The 15,727-nt window shown below is 42.9% G+C and overlaps 1 protein-coding gene across 4 annotated transcripts in view; it reads left to right on the forward strand.

The window, feature by feature from the left end:
• Positions 1 to 1,388: 1,388 nt before the first annotated feature.
• HERC3 (HECT and RLD domain containing E3 ubiquitin protein ligase 3) overlaps positions 1,389 to 15,727 on the forward strand; it is a 43,704-nt gene continuing 29,365 nt past the window's right edge. For 3 of the 4 annotated variants that reach the window (XR_003249485.1, XM_026039994.1, XM_026039996.1), the window contains exons 1-2: positions 1,424 to 1,450; positions 4,985 to 5,248. Coding sequence is in view for 3 of the 4 variants with exons in the window: in XM_026039994.1 (XP_025895779.1) it covers positions 5,023 to 5,248 (226 nt within the window). In the remaining variant the exon portion in view is untranslated. The other variant, XM_026039995.1, reaches the window with a different exon arrangement.

A 15,727-nucleotide genomic window follows, 5' to 3' on the forward strand; every position in this document is an offset into this window, starting at 1 on the left:
ATTTCATACGTTTATAAACTAGCCTTAAAAGTTCTTGAACTTGAAAAAAAGCCAATTAGTAATTTCTTTTAGCCAKAACTTCCCGGTTACCTCTGACAAATCCTCCTGGACACCACTAGCTTGTTTGTTATTTTTGGCTTGTTTTTGCCGCCTTGATTGCTCAATCGGCGATCCAAACAAACACAGGAAACTGAGTGTAAAGAGACTGACTGTGTACAAAGGGCTTCCAAATAACAAAATAAGTAAAATAAAAACAAACATGATTCTTTCTTCTAAATGTTTACTGTTACTTTAGAAGTTCCTAGCAAGACTAGTAATAAAAGTCATTATATCAGTAGTGTAACTTTATAATAGAAAGGCGGTCATTTAATGCAAATTTTGCATGATCCATGCCAACAGAAGTCACATTTTTGCCCGATACGTGACATCCTGCATGCTAGGCATACAAAAACTGAAACCTGTCAGAGAGGCAGCACAGAGTAGACAAATACTGTGGGCAATGAACCTGTTTAAGGGATCTATTTTTTTATATATGTATTTTTAGAGCTGAGACATACACCTCAATGTGGTTTGCACAAATACTGACAGCCCTTTCGGTCTGAGAGGGAGTCAGCTCGTGCATTGCTTGAGCGCAGGTCCTTCCTTCATAGAGCATTGTGAAGGAAGACAATTACTTTTACGTCACTATTGAAACACAGCCCTTGTTTTGAATGGCATGTGACAGTCTCTTTCTAATTCGAAGCCATTAAAATTGGAAAATGCAGACACAGGAATTATAACACCATGATGAGCGAGTGGCCCTTTTTTTTCTTGTTGTTTTTTCCCTTCAAAGATTCACCCTTTGATCCCAAATATTTCCTCAGTTTAAAATCTACTTTCCCCAGCTTGAAATCCGATGTAAAATAGGGGGTTCCACAGCAAACAGGCCTGTCAGGTGCCCAAGGGGAAAAAAAAAAAAAAAAAAAAAAGAACAGGGAACGAGACTGACTAACGTTATTAAGCAGCAATATTTCAAACTTATCCAAACCAGGAGATCTGACCTTTCGCCGTTGTTCCCTCGCGCCTGAGGCCGCCACGTTCCCCCACAGTCGCGCGGCCGCGTGACAGCAACACCAAGCACCGCCCCCCACGCGTGGGTCCCGAGCCCCCGCCCAACGGCCAACGGCCAACGGCCAACGGCCAACGGCCGCCTGCGCGAGACCGCCCCAACCGCCGCGGCCTCGCGCAGCCTCGGCCGCGGCCGCTGATTGGCTCGTCGGCGCCGGCTCCGCGCTGCCCATTGGCTGCGAGGCGCCGTCCGTCAGGCTGACCGGTGGCGGGGCGGGATTTCCTCGTTGCCGAGGCGGCCGCGGAGCTGGTGGCGGCGGCCGGTGGGCAGCGAGGGGCTTCGCTCGCCTTTTTAGCGGGGTGAGCGGCCTCCCTTCTGGGCTGCGTGGGCTCTCTCCGTCTGGTATTTCCATAGCAGTGCTGCCTCGCCTTTTCCGCGCTGTTTTTTCCTTCCTTTTCCATGTCTTTCCTCCTTTCTCTTCCACCTTCCCTCCCCCCCGCCATTTTTCCTTTTCCTAACCCCCTTTTTTTCCCCCTCCGCTTTCCCCTCCCCATTTTGTTCCTTTTTCCTCCCTTATTTCTTCCTCTCCGCTGCCCTGGAGTTGCTCTGTCGGGGGTGGTCGTGGGGAAGGAGGCAGGTGCCGCTGGGGCTTTGGAGAGAGGGGGTGTTTGGCGAAGCCRTTCCTCTGCCTCATCCCACTCCCCTTCCGTTTGCACAAGAGTGGTTGGGTGTTGAGGAGTGTCTGTCGGAAATACGTTTTGATCGGGCACTTGCCCGGGGAAACGTCCTCCTGGTGTAACTGCTTGCTCCTTGCTTTCTCCTGGGAGTTGTAGTGCAGCGCTGTGTGGGAAGGATGGAGAAATCGGGCTTCTTGGAGCAGGTTCTGGACCTGCTTGTAACACCAGCCTGCGGCAGGTTRCTTCACTGTTGGGCAGTGCATTTGCTGGCCTAAGCCCTGCGAGCAGTAGAGAAGCAGGGTTGTCTGCTTTTGCCCTGCCAGTTGGCAGATGCTCATTTTTTTTGAGAGCAGGCAGCCTTGAATATTGCTTCTTACATAGTATTTATTTCACTTTACCGGGAAGTGTACAGTTGCTGTCACAGGTATGTGTTTTGGGGTGCTTTGGTGATGTGCAGAGACTGTGTGTGTGTTTTGATAGTTATTTAAAAAAAAAAAAGTGAAGAAAATGCCCCCTGTCATGATCTTAAAAGCAGCACTGTTATTTCCTACAAAGCACCAGGGCTGTTTCTCACTAAAGAGTATATATTAGTGTGTCAGCTGAAGCTTATTTTAGGGAAGGGTGGATCTTCCACCCACTGTTGTCTTTCTCAAAGTAATGCCCACAGCATGAGATATTCTTTTCTCTGGTTGTGCTGTGGAACATCCTTCAGTAGTGAATTGTTCCTGGCATATCTGTGCTTGGGGGTGTCCTCATGTTCTCCTTCCTCCTTTTTTTTTTTTTTTTTTTTTTTTTTTTTTTTTTGGAGGGGGGTGGGGAGACGGAGGGGACTTAGAAATAGGGAATTTCTTCAGTTGAGCAGTTTTGCTGCATTGCATCTGCTCTTACCTTTTAGAATACAAGTACCAATTTAGATGCAATGTGATTTGTAAAGAGCAGGGGTGTGTASTCTGGTTGGGTGCTGTTCTTTTCTCATGTTGCAATCTGATTATCRAAATGGGGCTAGGAGCTTGAATGCCCAAACATAATTTGAGCCTTTTCTTAGTGTAATGTTCAAAGATTAAACTTCAATTGTTTAAGATAGGTGTAGGTGAATATTAGCAATGACTGGTCACTTATTTAAGATGCCAGATGCATGAGTAAAAAATATGCATGGGTATATGTGTGTGGTATATGCATGTGTTACTTCCTGCTTTAGAAACTTTTAATGTAATTGTTTTATTATGAAGTGAACTATGCAGCCTGGAGATGCCGTTTTCAGTGTTATATGTTGTTTTTTTCTTTTATTTTTTTTTCAGTTGTTTGACAGTCCTCCAAGAGGACTAACTGCATCAAGTATGACTAGAAAGGGAGTGTGAAGTTCTCACTGCAATGTTATTACTGTTCGTGACACAGGAAGTCAAAGATCCTCTTTGCACTGCCATTTGCAGCAGCTGCTTGCAATGAGACTTGCAGCAGCTTAGCATGCTGCATTGAGAGATAAATCATTTAAAACAGTTGTGTTTTTTTTAAGTGCAGTGGCTTCAAAATAAAATGTAGCTCACCAGGCCATTGGAGAACAAGTGTATTCCTGTGCTCATGCTCTCAAATAAAATGTGGCTATAAGGGTTTTATTCTTGAGTGGGAAGTGCTGTGTTTTTTTGGTTGTTTGTTAGTGGTGTGTGTGTGTGTGGGTTGGTTTTTTTGTTCCCCTCCCCCCCCCCGTGAGTTGTGGAGATTGCTGAATTATTCGGTGCTCAGGAGTCCCTGTGCCCTCTTGGAGGGGCTACTAAACTTCAGGATGCTTCAGAAAATCTGCCCACTGGCACGTATGGCTTCTGAGGTCCTTTGAAACATCACCATAGTATGTGTATGACTGACTGGGAGTTTGCCCTCTTGCCATTTGAAATAATGATTTCCTCCCCTGTTAACATGAATATCTTAACACTCCTGCACATTATGGCAAATTATTGTGAAAAACATGAATAAAAGGCAAGTAAATGTTTTTTAGTGTTTCTTAACTTGGAAAAAAATCTCTGGGGACCAGACTTTGTAGGAGCCTTCTTAGAAAGATGTGTTAGGTTWATGTTTAGCTCATGTTGTACATTATCATGGGAGTTGATCCTATTTAATCATGAAATCTTTTCATCTCGGAGATAACCTTCATGTATATCATAAGAAATTGTTATCTTTGGATCCCTAGGTTTGCTTTAATTGTGAAGGTACTTATTTTGATAATAAGGTAATTCCCCAGGCTGAGAGAAATGACAGACATGGATTGCTACCATTTCACATCTTAGTTTTGTAGTTTTGTAATCATTTTGTCTCTTGGCRTTGTCACCTTGAGGAATATGCTTGTGCTGTTTTCTTTCTGCTAGCAGAATGTGAAGTTTGCTACAAATATATCAGGTGTGTCCTTTAAAGGATAAGCATACGTATCAACTTGAATTTTATTATATCCACAGTGTTTCTATTCTCAGCATAGGAAATGGAGTAACAAGCAGAGTATCTTTCCTCAAGCTTTTCTGCTGAGGACAACCCAAAACAAAATACATACAGTAACCTATATAACGAGTGGACGGAGCCCTGTAATCGCCTGCGTTTTTCCCCCATGGATACTTTGGAGCTGCTCAGTAATAAGCATATTYGTAGATGTGTACAAATGGGGTGATACTTAAGAGGAGCAAGGGTTGGTAGAGATAAAATGGAATTCATGGCATGCTCCAAAGCACCTCCAAGAAGAGTTCATRGTGAATTGTTTGCAGTGCTAAATTGTACTGCTGATGAATTGCAGCTAGAAAATCCTCTCCCTCTTCCAGCTCAGTCCTGTTGGTGGAAGTGACCGCAGCTGACAAGGATAAGGGGGTGAGAGATAACACCAATTGCTTAGGGCTTAGATTATGAAATGCTTTACTGCTAATACTGAGGGCTTGAATTAGGACCAAGCTTTAGGTGTGGAGTGAATGCAGTTATTTCTTTTGACTCAGAATGCTGAATGAAACTTCTTTTTTTGAGAAATCTATAATACTGCAGGGATTACCTTTGACACTATATCTTGTGTTGAGATAGTAAATGCTACTACAGTAAGTTGTTTTAGTTGCAGACCTAGTGTGTTGAGTTCTAAGGAGGGTTGGATTCTTAGTGTCTTATTAGTGTAGTATTTTTTTTTAGAAATAATTCAAATGTGTCTTAGTGGATACATACATGTGAAAGCTGATTGTATTGTTTGAGTTGAATGTTTGTTTTATGTCTTTTTTTTCCCCATGTTCCCCTTTTCCAGGAAGGATAAAGCTACATGACTTGCTGAGAAGAGAGAAAATGCTATGCTGGGGATAYTCGTCTTTTGGACAGCCTGGCATAGGTAGCAACCTCCAGGTCGTTGTTCCAGAACCGCAGGTGTAYGGCTTCATCCATGACAGCAATGTCAAGGAGGTGGCGTGCGGAGGAAACCATTCCATCTTCCTGCTGGAAGGTGGGGAAGTGTATGCCTGTGGCTTGAACACCAAAGGCCAGCTGGGGCATGAGAGTGAAGGAAGCAAGCCAGGTATGTCTGCTTTGATTCCAGGCTTCCAGCTGGCTGGAGAAGGTTGTGGTAGCTACTGTGTTAAGTGCTGTGGAGCTGGAGCAGCTAACAGCTGAAGATCATGTGTATTAACATGGCAATGATGCTAAATAATAATTGCTGGCACTTGAAAGCAAAACCTGAGCATGGGTGGGGAGACAGGTCTGATGAGTTTTTCTGAGAAATGCCCCAAAGTGGAGGGGAGTGCAGATGATATTAGTGGAGGTACTGTTATTTGGCATTASTGAGCCTTATTATAAAGGGCAAGAGGGCTGTGAGTCACATTGTCTTCTGCTTTGCTTTTCCAGCTATGTTGCATGCCTATGCCTGCTCTCTTTCAGTTATTGCTGACAGAGTTTATCATTTGTACAGACCTGAATAGGCCTGTGATGAGCATAGGGCTTATTCTCTACAATTTTGTGTGCTTTTCCCCCTCTTAGAAATCTTCTGTCCACTTGTGTTTTCTCCACTTCWCCCTCTCATGTCCTCTTAACTCTGGGAGTAAGTTCTTGTAGCCTTGTTTTCCCTGACTTAACCCACTTGCAAAAATGCTGTTTACAAAAGGCAGAGTCCATGTGTATTGAACTGCGGTCTGCTAATGCCTCTGCTTCCAGACTTTCCAGACTTTGCTGGGAGTGGTTTGACTCTGTATTTTCATTCTGGGCACCCCTGAAGCCTTTACTGTAGCTTTGCTTTTGAATGAAGGCCTTGAAGTAGACTTTCTACTTAGGTCTTCTTTGCTGTATAGAACAGAACAGGATGGGTAAAATTCTTGGTCTTTCTCCCAAATGCATCCCCAGGCCCAGTCCAGGGTGGAGATTCAGCGCTCACGCTCCTGTTTCTGAACTTGATGTTCTCAGTATAACTGGAACACTGTACAGTGTTCGTTCGTTTGTTTTTTAAGATGGATTTAAAAAAAAACAACAAACACACCCTTCATGGATAATCAGAACAATAGGCATCTCAAATTGCTGGCTGTCCTTCTGTAGAGATGGAAGAGGAGAGGGTACTTTGAGTTTGCATTCTTGTCGCATAACAGTTTAGAGACATACACCAACAACGTAGTTGTGTAGCTTGTGTCAACTGGTTGTCTCCACAACTGTCTCTGTATGAGAGTCTTTTGCCTCTTTATTTGAAGTACCAGATGGATTTTGCAGCCATGATGGTAGGCTAGGGGAGCTAAAATTGGTTCTGCCCTCTCTGACTTTTCCTACAAATTACTTTGAGAAAGATACTGATAGATGGGAATAATCAGGTGTGCATAGATGTCCTCTAAGCACAACTGCTTGTCAATTCAGCCACTGGGATGAATCGGAGGCTTGGTAAAAGGAATCCCATTTTTGGGAAACTGGGTGGGAATCCACCCTACCCAGCATAAATACTTCCTTATGAGGGCAGCAGTAGTGGAATATCTCTGCTAAGCACTGGGAGTAGCGCTTGGATCTCGTTTTGGGGAGCTTGGAATTTTGAGACAGGCTGTTCCCTCCTCAGAAATACCTGGAGACCCCTGCCACCCAAATTGTAGAAATGGTTGCTGTGACATGCGGAATAGGTCAGTTTTCTTGAAGAGTTATATTAGGGTAAGAAAAATAATCAGGGAGTCTAAACCTTTCGAAAGCAATAGCAAAAGGCCTGGGAGCTTCAAAGGAGTGGAGTGGTCTAATATCTGCTGCCCAGCTCTGTATTTGTGGAAAGTAGTGTAGTGGCTGGGTGTTTTTTTTTCTCTTCCTCCCCGCCGTCACCATCTTGAGTGAATCCTGCCAGCGTCTTCCACTAGTGTTTTCAGAATGTGTGGTGATGTTTAATCAGAGGTAGAGAGTTCCTGTGATGTCTGCTTATGAGTGAAACTGGGCTGGTTTTCCAGTGCACTTGACATGAAAATAACATTGTTGACCTCAAATAGCTTAAAGGGTTTTATTAATCTCTTAAGTGGGAGAAGAGTTAAGTTTGTGCTAAGTGCTGTGACTTTTTTTTTGGCCTATCTTTCTTCCCTTACTATAAATTCCAAATGTGGTTTTCTGTGTGCTTTTCCTGTCTTCATTAAATATCTATAGTGGAGTGATGATTTTTAAATCTCCTTTAGAGGACCTTACAAGTCCTTTAGAGGTAGCYGACACCATCTTCTGAGTGAAAGCTTTTTAATTAAAAAGCTGTGTTTATTGTCACATGAGCTGATCATGTGGATGTAATGCAGAGAGAGATGGCATCTGGCAAGGTAGTTGTGCCACTTCTCTGAGGAATACAGAATTTTCTGTGGAGACGTGTTTCACTGAATCAAAATCCCAGAGGGTGCTTTTCTGSAAGTGCCCTTGCTTGTAATGTACATCTTTGAAAAATAGGTCAGAAATCTGAGTGGTGACAACAAGAGCTAYGAGTCCCCTGTTTTTTAGAGTTAGTTTGAGTTTGCATTAATTTTCTGGGCAGCATCAAGTGTCAGCATAGATTATTGTCTTCAAAGAGAAGTGGTAATTTTGTACTGCCTTAATTCAGGAAACAAGACAAATTTTCCCTTAACCATAGATGTATTTCTAGTTTTTCAGCTCTGAAATTAGGTTTGGGTTGCTTGTCAGGTCTGGCGTGGTGTCTTGGCTCCTTGTGATGTCTCTTAGCTGATTGAAAGAGTGATTTTTTTTTTTTTTTTTTCTCTGAATAGAGTTGTACTTGCAGGGAGCAAAAGAAAGGACCAGATATCTGAGGGGAGAGCTCTAGTGCAATTTGTGCAGAACTACACAGGAGGGTGGAGTAACTAGCTGGTGGTTGCCCATTAAAAATACTTGAGAAATATGCTCCAAATGTTTGAAATTTGGAACCTGCTGTCTGATGTAGAGACTTGCCCTTTGCAGCTCATGGGGATTTCCCTTGATTTGTGCTATTARGAAATCTTAGGCTTTGGATATTAGTGTTATGGAAGATTAGAAGAGAAATACTTGCCACAAAAAACTGCCTTGCATTTTTCCTCTGGAGAGGAAAGAGAAACAGAACAGGCAGAAGCCATGCTTGCTTCTATGGTGATTGTGTTGAGGTGTGTGTGTGTGTTTTTTCTTGTTTGTTTGTTTCAAATTGATATCAATTTCTTGATTGGATGCAAATGTGCAGGGTAGCAATACCTCAATTTGCATGGTGGAATCAGTTGCTAGTGACAGCTTGAAAAAAGTTCAATATCAAAAAAATCTGCTAAATGGTCAAATCTGGGTTTTTGTGACCACATCAGTGTCTCGTGTAAAATACAAATGGACTTGCTCTRAACTTCACAAGGTTACAGTAACCAGAAACTTTAATGCTCACTTTGGCATGGTTGTTAAGTATAAACCTGTCAGCAGCTGGGAGTTCAACTGCAGAACCTCTGTGGAAGGAGAGCCTACCTGACTCTTCCTCTTTGAACTTCTTCCTGGTGGATGACAAGTTGATTGGGATACCTGAGGTGCATGYGAGTAGCAGGGGGGCTGTTAGTGTGTGTTTGGAAGCAGTTGCATAAGCAAGTAAATCATAGATGAGGAGACATAGCTGTTGCCTGTAGCAGCTGAGGCTGGGAGCAACTCAGGCACAGGGTCCCAGTAGTAGAAGTGTTTTTGGCTTGCAGTCCTGTTCTTGCACCTTTTCTCTCCTTAGCACAAAAAGTGAATCAAAAAGGAAAAAAAAAAAAAGACCTTAAATACCAGTTGTCACGGGAGCTGACACTTAGTCCACATACCTTGTCTAAACTCTCTCAATTACACAAAGGAACTGAGGCTGTTTTATTCTCTGGTCTAGGTGTGGAGTTGAGGCTCAGTATGCAGCTGTATCAGCACTTGCCAAGTGCTGTTGTTCAGGAGAGTTAGGCTTCATCTGTCATGCTTTCTCTACATGCTCACCTCACTTAAAAGGTGCAGCAGGGACACGGTGGCTCTGTGTCTAAGTGCCAGTCCTGCCTGTGAGGAKGTACTTGGAAAGAAGCAGACTGAGGAAACTGTTGGGAGGGATGAAGCCAGCTGGGAGACAGCTGGGCCTTGACTGAGTGGGCTTTCCATGCTAGCTTGCAGCAGGTAATTTTAAACCTGGAAAATAGCAAATGAAGGATGAAGAGGTGAGTCATTTTTCTTGCATGATCTCTGCAGTAGGTGCTGAAACTTGCATTTAAACTGGCCACCTCTTGCAGAGTTAGATATGTTTATACTCATGCTTTTCCCTTCTCTGTTAGCTAGCTCATGGATTTAAGTGAAGCTATTGGGAGATTCTTTTAGTGACTCCAGCAGTGTTTATTAATGTGAAATTGTGTTATAGTTCTGGCAGACATTCAGAGCAGACGGTTAAATTCATGTCTGGCTCATGGTCACGGACTCTGCATTTACAAGATCCCTCCCTAGGACACCAGGATTAGGAGAGTAGCAGACTTCTCCTTGGAAAGTCTGACTTCTGTTTATTTCAAGTAAGAAATGTACATTCTAGGGTATGAGATGACTGCCATCTCTTGAGCTGATATTCTGAAGTGCTGTTTCTAAAAGCATGGGTTTTCTTTAAGCCACTAGAATCTCTTATCTCTTGATTTGACCAAGCATTTTGCAGCTTAACTGAAGGATGAAAACAGTGAGCCATAGAAGCACCATTCTCATGTTTTATGATCATACAGACTATTTTAATGTTTTACCTTTAAGTGGTAGAATGGCAGTGGAAATGAGCACATGTTATATAACTGAGGATGTGTAGGAATGAAATGCCGATTTAGGCTGCTTGAATTTGGGTAATTTTATTTTGTTCCAATGTTGGTCACAGGCTATTGGGGGAGATGGAAGAGAAATAAAGGTTGCCCCCAATGCACAGTTTGGAAGGAGCATAAAACACTGGCAYTGGCACAGTACAGGGCAATGACTATCCTCATTCTTGCAGCTGTGCTGAAGCTCTAAGATGGGCTGATGACAAAATGTGTGGTATGTATGTGTGGTGGTGTCAAGGGAGAGGCTGGAAAGAGAAAACGTGGAGGCAATCGGCATAATTTTTTCTAGATACCTCAACCTTTTTGTACTAAAATAGCTATCCAGACTGGTGAGCACCTGTGACTTCATGAAGCTGAATCTGTAAATAGGACTGAACACCAGCTTTTAGGAGGGGCTCTGATAGTTGGATGCCATGTTCCAGGTTCCTCTTTCTCTTTCCAAAAAAGCTATGGATAATAACACACAGTTACTGAGCAGCTGTTTTACAAGCAAGATTCTGTGAATATATATCAGAAATCTCTCTCTTCAGCAACTTACAGTCCTATTATTGCCCCGCTAAAAGTAGTCCAGGTTCTTTCTTTGAGCGAGGACACTTTTACTCTTGGCTTAATAATGTTTCACTTGGTATGAAATGTGTCTGCATGCTTTCTGCAATAATCTGAAGTTGGAAAGATAATTATAAAACATTCTCTGTCTGATTTGATGTCTCTTTCTGAAGCTGAGAAGTGATTGACTGTTAAGGATGAACTTCCTTCAGCTTTCTTGACAGAAAGGTGATTGATTTGTGTTTTCGTATAGAACTAAAGTGGAAAGAGTGAGTTTGATTCTGATTCATGGCATATGCTGATTACTTCTTTCCTCTGGRCGCACTTAAATCTTCTAGAAGACCTGTAATTATACTTGTGATGATTAAGTTTGTCTCAATCAATATAGAGTTTGTCAGTGCCCCCCTGCTCCCTCCCAAAGTTGTACTTAAAAATTTATCTCCAGGATCAGTATAAATGGACTCTTCTCAGAGTTATGTTTTTTAGATAATTAAAACTGCTAGAAGAAAACAGCCATTTCTGCTRGGTAATGAGACATGTTGACAGCTGTTCATTCTATCAACACCTGACCTCTGTTTGAGCAGTTAATGGTCTATATAAACTAAAGAGATGTACAGAGATACTCAATCTCTCTCCTTCTCTCATGTCCTTGAGATTTTACAGTAACCAGCGTAGCCATTCTGCACAGCTCTTGAGTGTAATATAACTTGCTCCTGCCCTATGAGCTGTATAATTATTTGGACATTGCCCTTCCTCTTATGGCCTCTATTAGATCACACCTTTGAAGACCATTGCTACAGAAATATTGCTATTTTTGAAGTTTTCTTGAGTTTTGTATTAATTATATCGGTCTTTGTTACATGAATTAATTGTACTTCAGCTCTAAGGCAATGGTATGCAACTCTTCTGGTGTTTTCTTTGGCAGTACCTGTATGTCTACAGGAACAATGTTTCTTCAGAAAACAATGAGGTATAGCGGAAGATCAGACTGCTTTTATTTTGTATCCACCAGAGAGCTATGAAATCAGAGCTCCATACTACTGCAAGGTTTCAGGAAAAGCTTTTTCTAGGAGCTGGACATTTATTTGTGTCATTTCAGAGCACACTCTTTCAAGTGCTAAACCAGRTAAGCGCTTAAATCTTGTCAGACTGTGGTCCTAAAAATGCCAGATTCTTTATTTTAAAAGAAAGTGGTTCTGAATATGCTATACAGGTTTGATAAACTGCATGAATCCTTTCCATTGGGTAATCACAAGGTGGTTTGGCAGCAGCCTTTTCAAGTGTTACTTGTGATAGGGATGTCGCTGAAACAAGGGTATATGTGCTCTGCTGCCTTGGTGCTGCGCAGGTGCAGYTTTTTGCAGTGTGTGGCTTTGTTCTGCTCCCATGCAGATTGCTGCAGACAGTAATTAAACAGAGTGAGGAGTGCACCAAATGCTTTTGTAAATCCTTGGCGTCTCATCCAAGCCAGACGGTCACAAGTGAGCCTTGCTAGTGCAGACACCTAGAAAATCTCTGGAAGAGAAAAAAAGACCACCACCATGGCACCTAGGAAATTTTAAGGCTTGGTGTTAAGCAAAGATGTTCCAGTATGTGAGTCACTTAAATAACGTGAAAAATGGTTAAAGAACACATGCCCAAAAGAGGGGCAAACATAATGTGGTTTGCTTGCAGTATATATGTTATATAGTAATGCTGGTTGTCCTGCGAGGAACTAGAAAAGCTTTTATTTGGTTTTCTCAGCTGAGATGTGATCGTGTCCCAGGGAAGGACACTTGTACAGCAGTGATCTGTCCGTTGGATTGAACACAGCAGATGGATGGTAGTAATTTCCAGCCTGYCTCCTGCTATTTGCTGCCAAGAACAACTGTCTAAGCCCCAAGGACAGGCTATAGATATTTCTGGGTTTCTGATACCTAAATGTTTTGGCTGGCCAACAGGTATGCTACAAGGGGCCCTGAAAATGCAGCTGGGAATTGAGTACCCTGTTTGGGTAAGAAGTACAGCGAAGAAACAAATAGTTTTCTCTTGCTTGTAGTGCTAACCATCAAAGGTACTGTTTGATTAAGCAGAGCTGCCTGTCTCATATCAGCTGACTTTGGTCTTTGCCTATATAAGGTTGTCCCAGTACTTGCCACGGTGCGTGTTACCTCCTGGATATTGATAGTAGGGACTGCAGTGAAGGGCTGCTTATTCCCTGTCCCTACTGTTTGTGTTGCTGTGGCGCTACTTGGGATTTCTTTGGGAGAAATACAACCTGAAATAAAACAGAAAGCAATACCAGCTTTTCTAGTGCAGTGTATACATGTCTAATTTTTGCTCTTGCTGTGGTATCTTGTGCACACCAAAATAGTTCCTTGCTGTGGTGATGGTCAAGTATGGATAGTGAGCCTTGGGTTTTTCAGCATTTGCAAACCAGCTACAGTTACTGTGCTGCTAGCAAATGGTATTCCTGACAAAACGGCCTTCTCTTCATTGAACTTCGGAGGAGGAAAGCAGGTTACATGTGCTAAATATCTATTTCTTGTGTGTTTCTTGGGCAAGTCTTGGTGTCTTCCCTGATTGGAAGAGGTACCTGTATTTTATTACCTTCAGGATCTGAARGAAAGACTGAGTCTGCTGCCTCTCCAAGCCCATACTTGTTGTACTGGAGCCTTTCTTGCATGCCTGATGACTTAGAAAGCTTTTTGTTGCTGCCTGTCAGCTGTACGTCTGCCAGCCTGTCAAGATGGGCACTCTAAGAGCTTGTATTTTTTTTCAAGGCCATGGTCCCTAGCGGAGAGCAATAGTGTAGAGAAGTGAAAGGTGGTCTATGATTCTGCTTGAGGAAGGGGTTTGATTGCTCAGGATAGGTGTCCTTCAGTTGTGGAGGGAGTAGCTGGCAGAGTAGACAGAAGGTGACTTGGCAGGGTATTGTGCAAGGCTGCTTAGGTAGTGGGATGGCATAAGAAGCTCTTGCTGTTGCGCTGATGTGACCCTAGATGTGATCCCAGGCAGCTTTATTAAGTGACAAAGTTGCTTACAACTAAAGCAGCCTCACTCTGATTTAAGCCTGTAAGTAGTGACATTAAGWTAATGAGAAGTAATATATATGCTGTGCAGGACAGCAGTTATGAGTTGAGTTTTATTAGAGTCTGAATAAAGGAAAGCTGAAAAATTGCTTTACTTGGAGCTTCTCAACCTTCTCTTACTGACGGTGCTCCCAGCCCTCTGGCCAGCATCTTGCCTGGGAAGATCGCATGCTTTGACTTCTGTTCTACTGGATTCTTTTTCTTAAAGCAGCCAGGAGGAAAAGGTAGATGTATAACTGCAGAGATGCAGTCTCCCTGTGGYTGGTTCTTCTACTGGCCTGTGCAGTTGCAGGACCCTTTGTGCACTCCAGACCTCCTGTAGTGTCCAAGCCACACATAACAAGTATGCAAGTAGAGAAGCCTTGCAAGGAGGAAGATGATGGTAGAAGCAGTCACGTGGGGCTGGAGCCAAGCACTGTTCCCAGCTGTCTACGTGCTGTGCGTGTCCTGTGTAGCCAACCAATCTTACCAGATGCTGTCTGCAATCGCTAAGGTGTGTTCCTGAACGTGCCCCGTAGCACGGGGATCCTTYCTGTGAGCTGTCTTCTGTTACTGCTGCTGAAACACAGCCTGCATATGTGGTCTGAATGGAGCCATAGACTGAGGTCCTTGGGTTTCTTCCATTCTGGTTGCATTGATTTTTATTTTCAAAGTACCTCATAATTGAGCCATCTGTTTCCTGGCCTGACCTAAGCTCTCTAGAGTCCAGTTTCTTCCATTCTCATCCTAGCTTCCACATGTTGTCCGAAAGTGACAGCTGTGGGCATGAGTTAACTAAGKTTTTGGATTTGAAAGTATGTCTGAAACAGGTAGGTTACAGTGATTCCTGGGAACTTTAAAGGGGAAAGGGATYGGCAAAGACCTCTGGCAGACAGCATGTGTGGTTATCCTCCTCAGTTGCTAGCTTCCAAGTAGCAGAAGATGATCTTCACTGGTGATCATGTTTCTTGGATAAGCTGGTGGATGTACTTAGAACAAGAATATCAACAAAAGCATTGATTAGCTAACTTGGTAGTGGTGCTAACAAAGAAACTCTCCTAAGGAAAGAGAGGCATCTTTTTTAGGTGAACTTTTCCTCTTGTGCACTTACTTGTGCACCTTATTACAATATTTGTGCCCCTACAATAACAAGTTGCTGCAAACTTTTTTCTCACCAGTTTCATTCAAGTCTTCATACATGTTTCATWGCTCAACTGACTTGATTGAGACTGAAAGCATGAAGCTCATCACAGCCTGGAAATACAGCCAAGATATCCATGTGCAGAAACATCTCTGGGCTATGCCAGTGGAGACTAAGGGAATGGGCAGTCAGCAGAAGGTGATTATTTAATGCAGCAAACTCCTGTTGGAGAGTTATGTGATTCACTGTTAATGACATGCTTTTTTTAAAATGCTTTAATGGAAAGTTGATGACTGATGCCTTTGAACTATGCAGCCTTTTTTCATTTTCATGTACCGCCCATTGAATGCAGTAACACTCCTTTGATGGAGTTAATGGCTGCTGCATCAGACTTCCACAAGTGCTAATCTTGTCAGTGTCACCTTGCAGGGTGGTTTAAGTTGTTATTGTCACTTGTTTTCTGCAAGTGAAGAACTCGTCTCCTTTCATGGGAGAATTACTAYGGTTCTTGAGTCACCAGCCAGAGAGCAGAAAGAACAGATGGGTGAAGTTTCTGGTGCTGTTGGTGTCCAATTAAATATTTACTTGGCTTATGCATTAGCATGTTATSTCAATTTTTGTTTTTAGACCTCAGCTGAGTGATGTTGAAACATCCTTGGTGTGGACCTGGACTCTGTTAACAAGCATGGCAACACAAAAGAAGCATTTTTGTCCTGAATTGTCAACTGCTAGCACTTAATTCAGAGGACTTTGTCTACACCTGTATCGCCCTTCTCATTTTCTTCTACTATTTGTTTCTAAGCAAGGCAAGCCAAGAAAACACCTGTCCTAGTGAATCTGTGAGCCCTTAGCTACTAGAAAACAATCAAGCAAATATTCTAGCGTAGTTATTGTCAAACTGTGGAGGCCATGATGAATCTCGGCCAGGTGTCCAAGCAAAGTGAAATCRCATTTCCAAGCCACAGACTTCTGAACTGGAGAAGGAATCCCCATTTTTCCACTCGAGCAGCAAGCACAGCAGTCCTCCTTGATCT

The sequence above is a fragment of the Nothoprocta perdicaria genome, unplaced genomic scaffold (assembly GCF_003342845.1).
Source record: "Nothoprocta perdicaria isolate Ctin4 unplaced genomic scaffold, notPer1 scaffold_249, whole genome shotgun sequence".
In the NCBI taxonomy this organism is placed as follows: domain Eukaryota; kingdom Metazoa; phylum Chordata; class Aves; order Tinamiformes; family Tinamidae; genus Nothoprocta; species Nothoprocta perdicaria.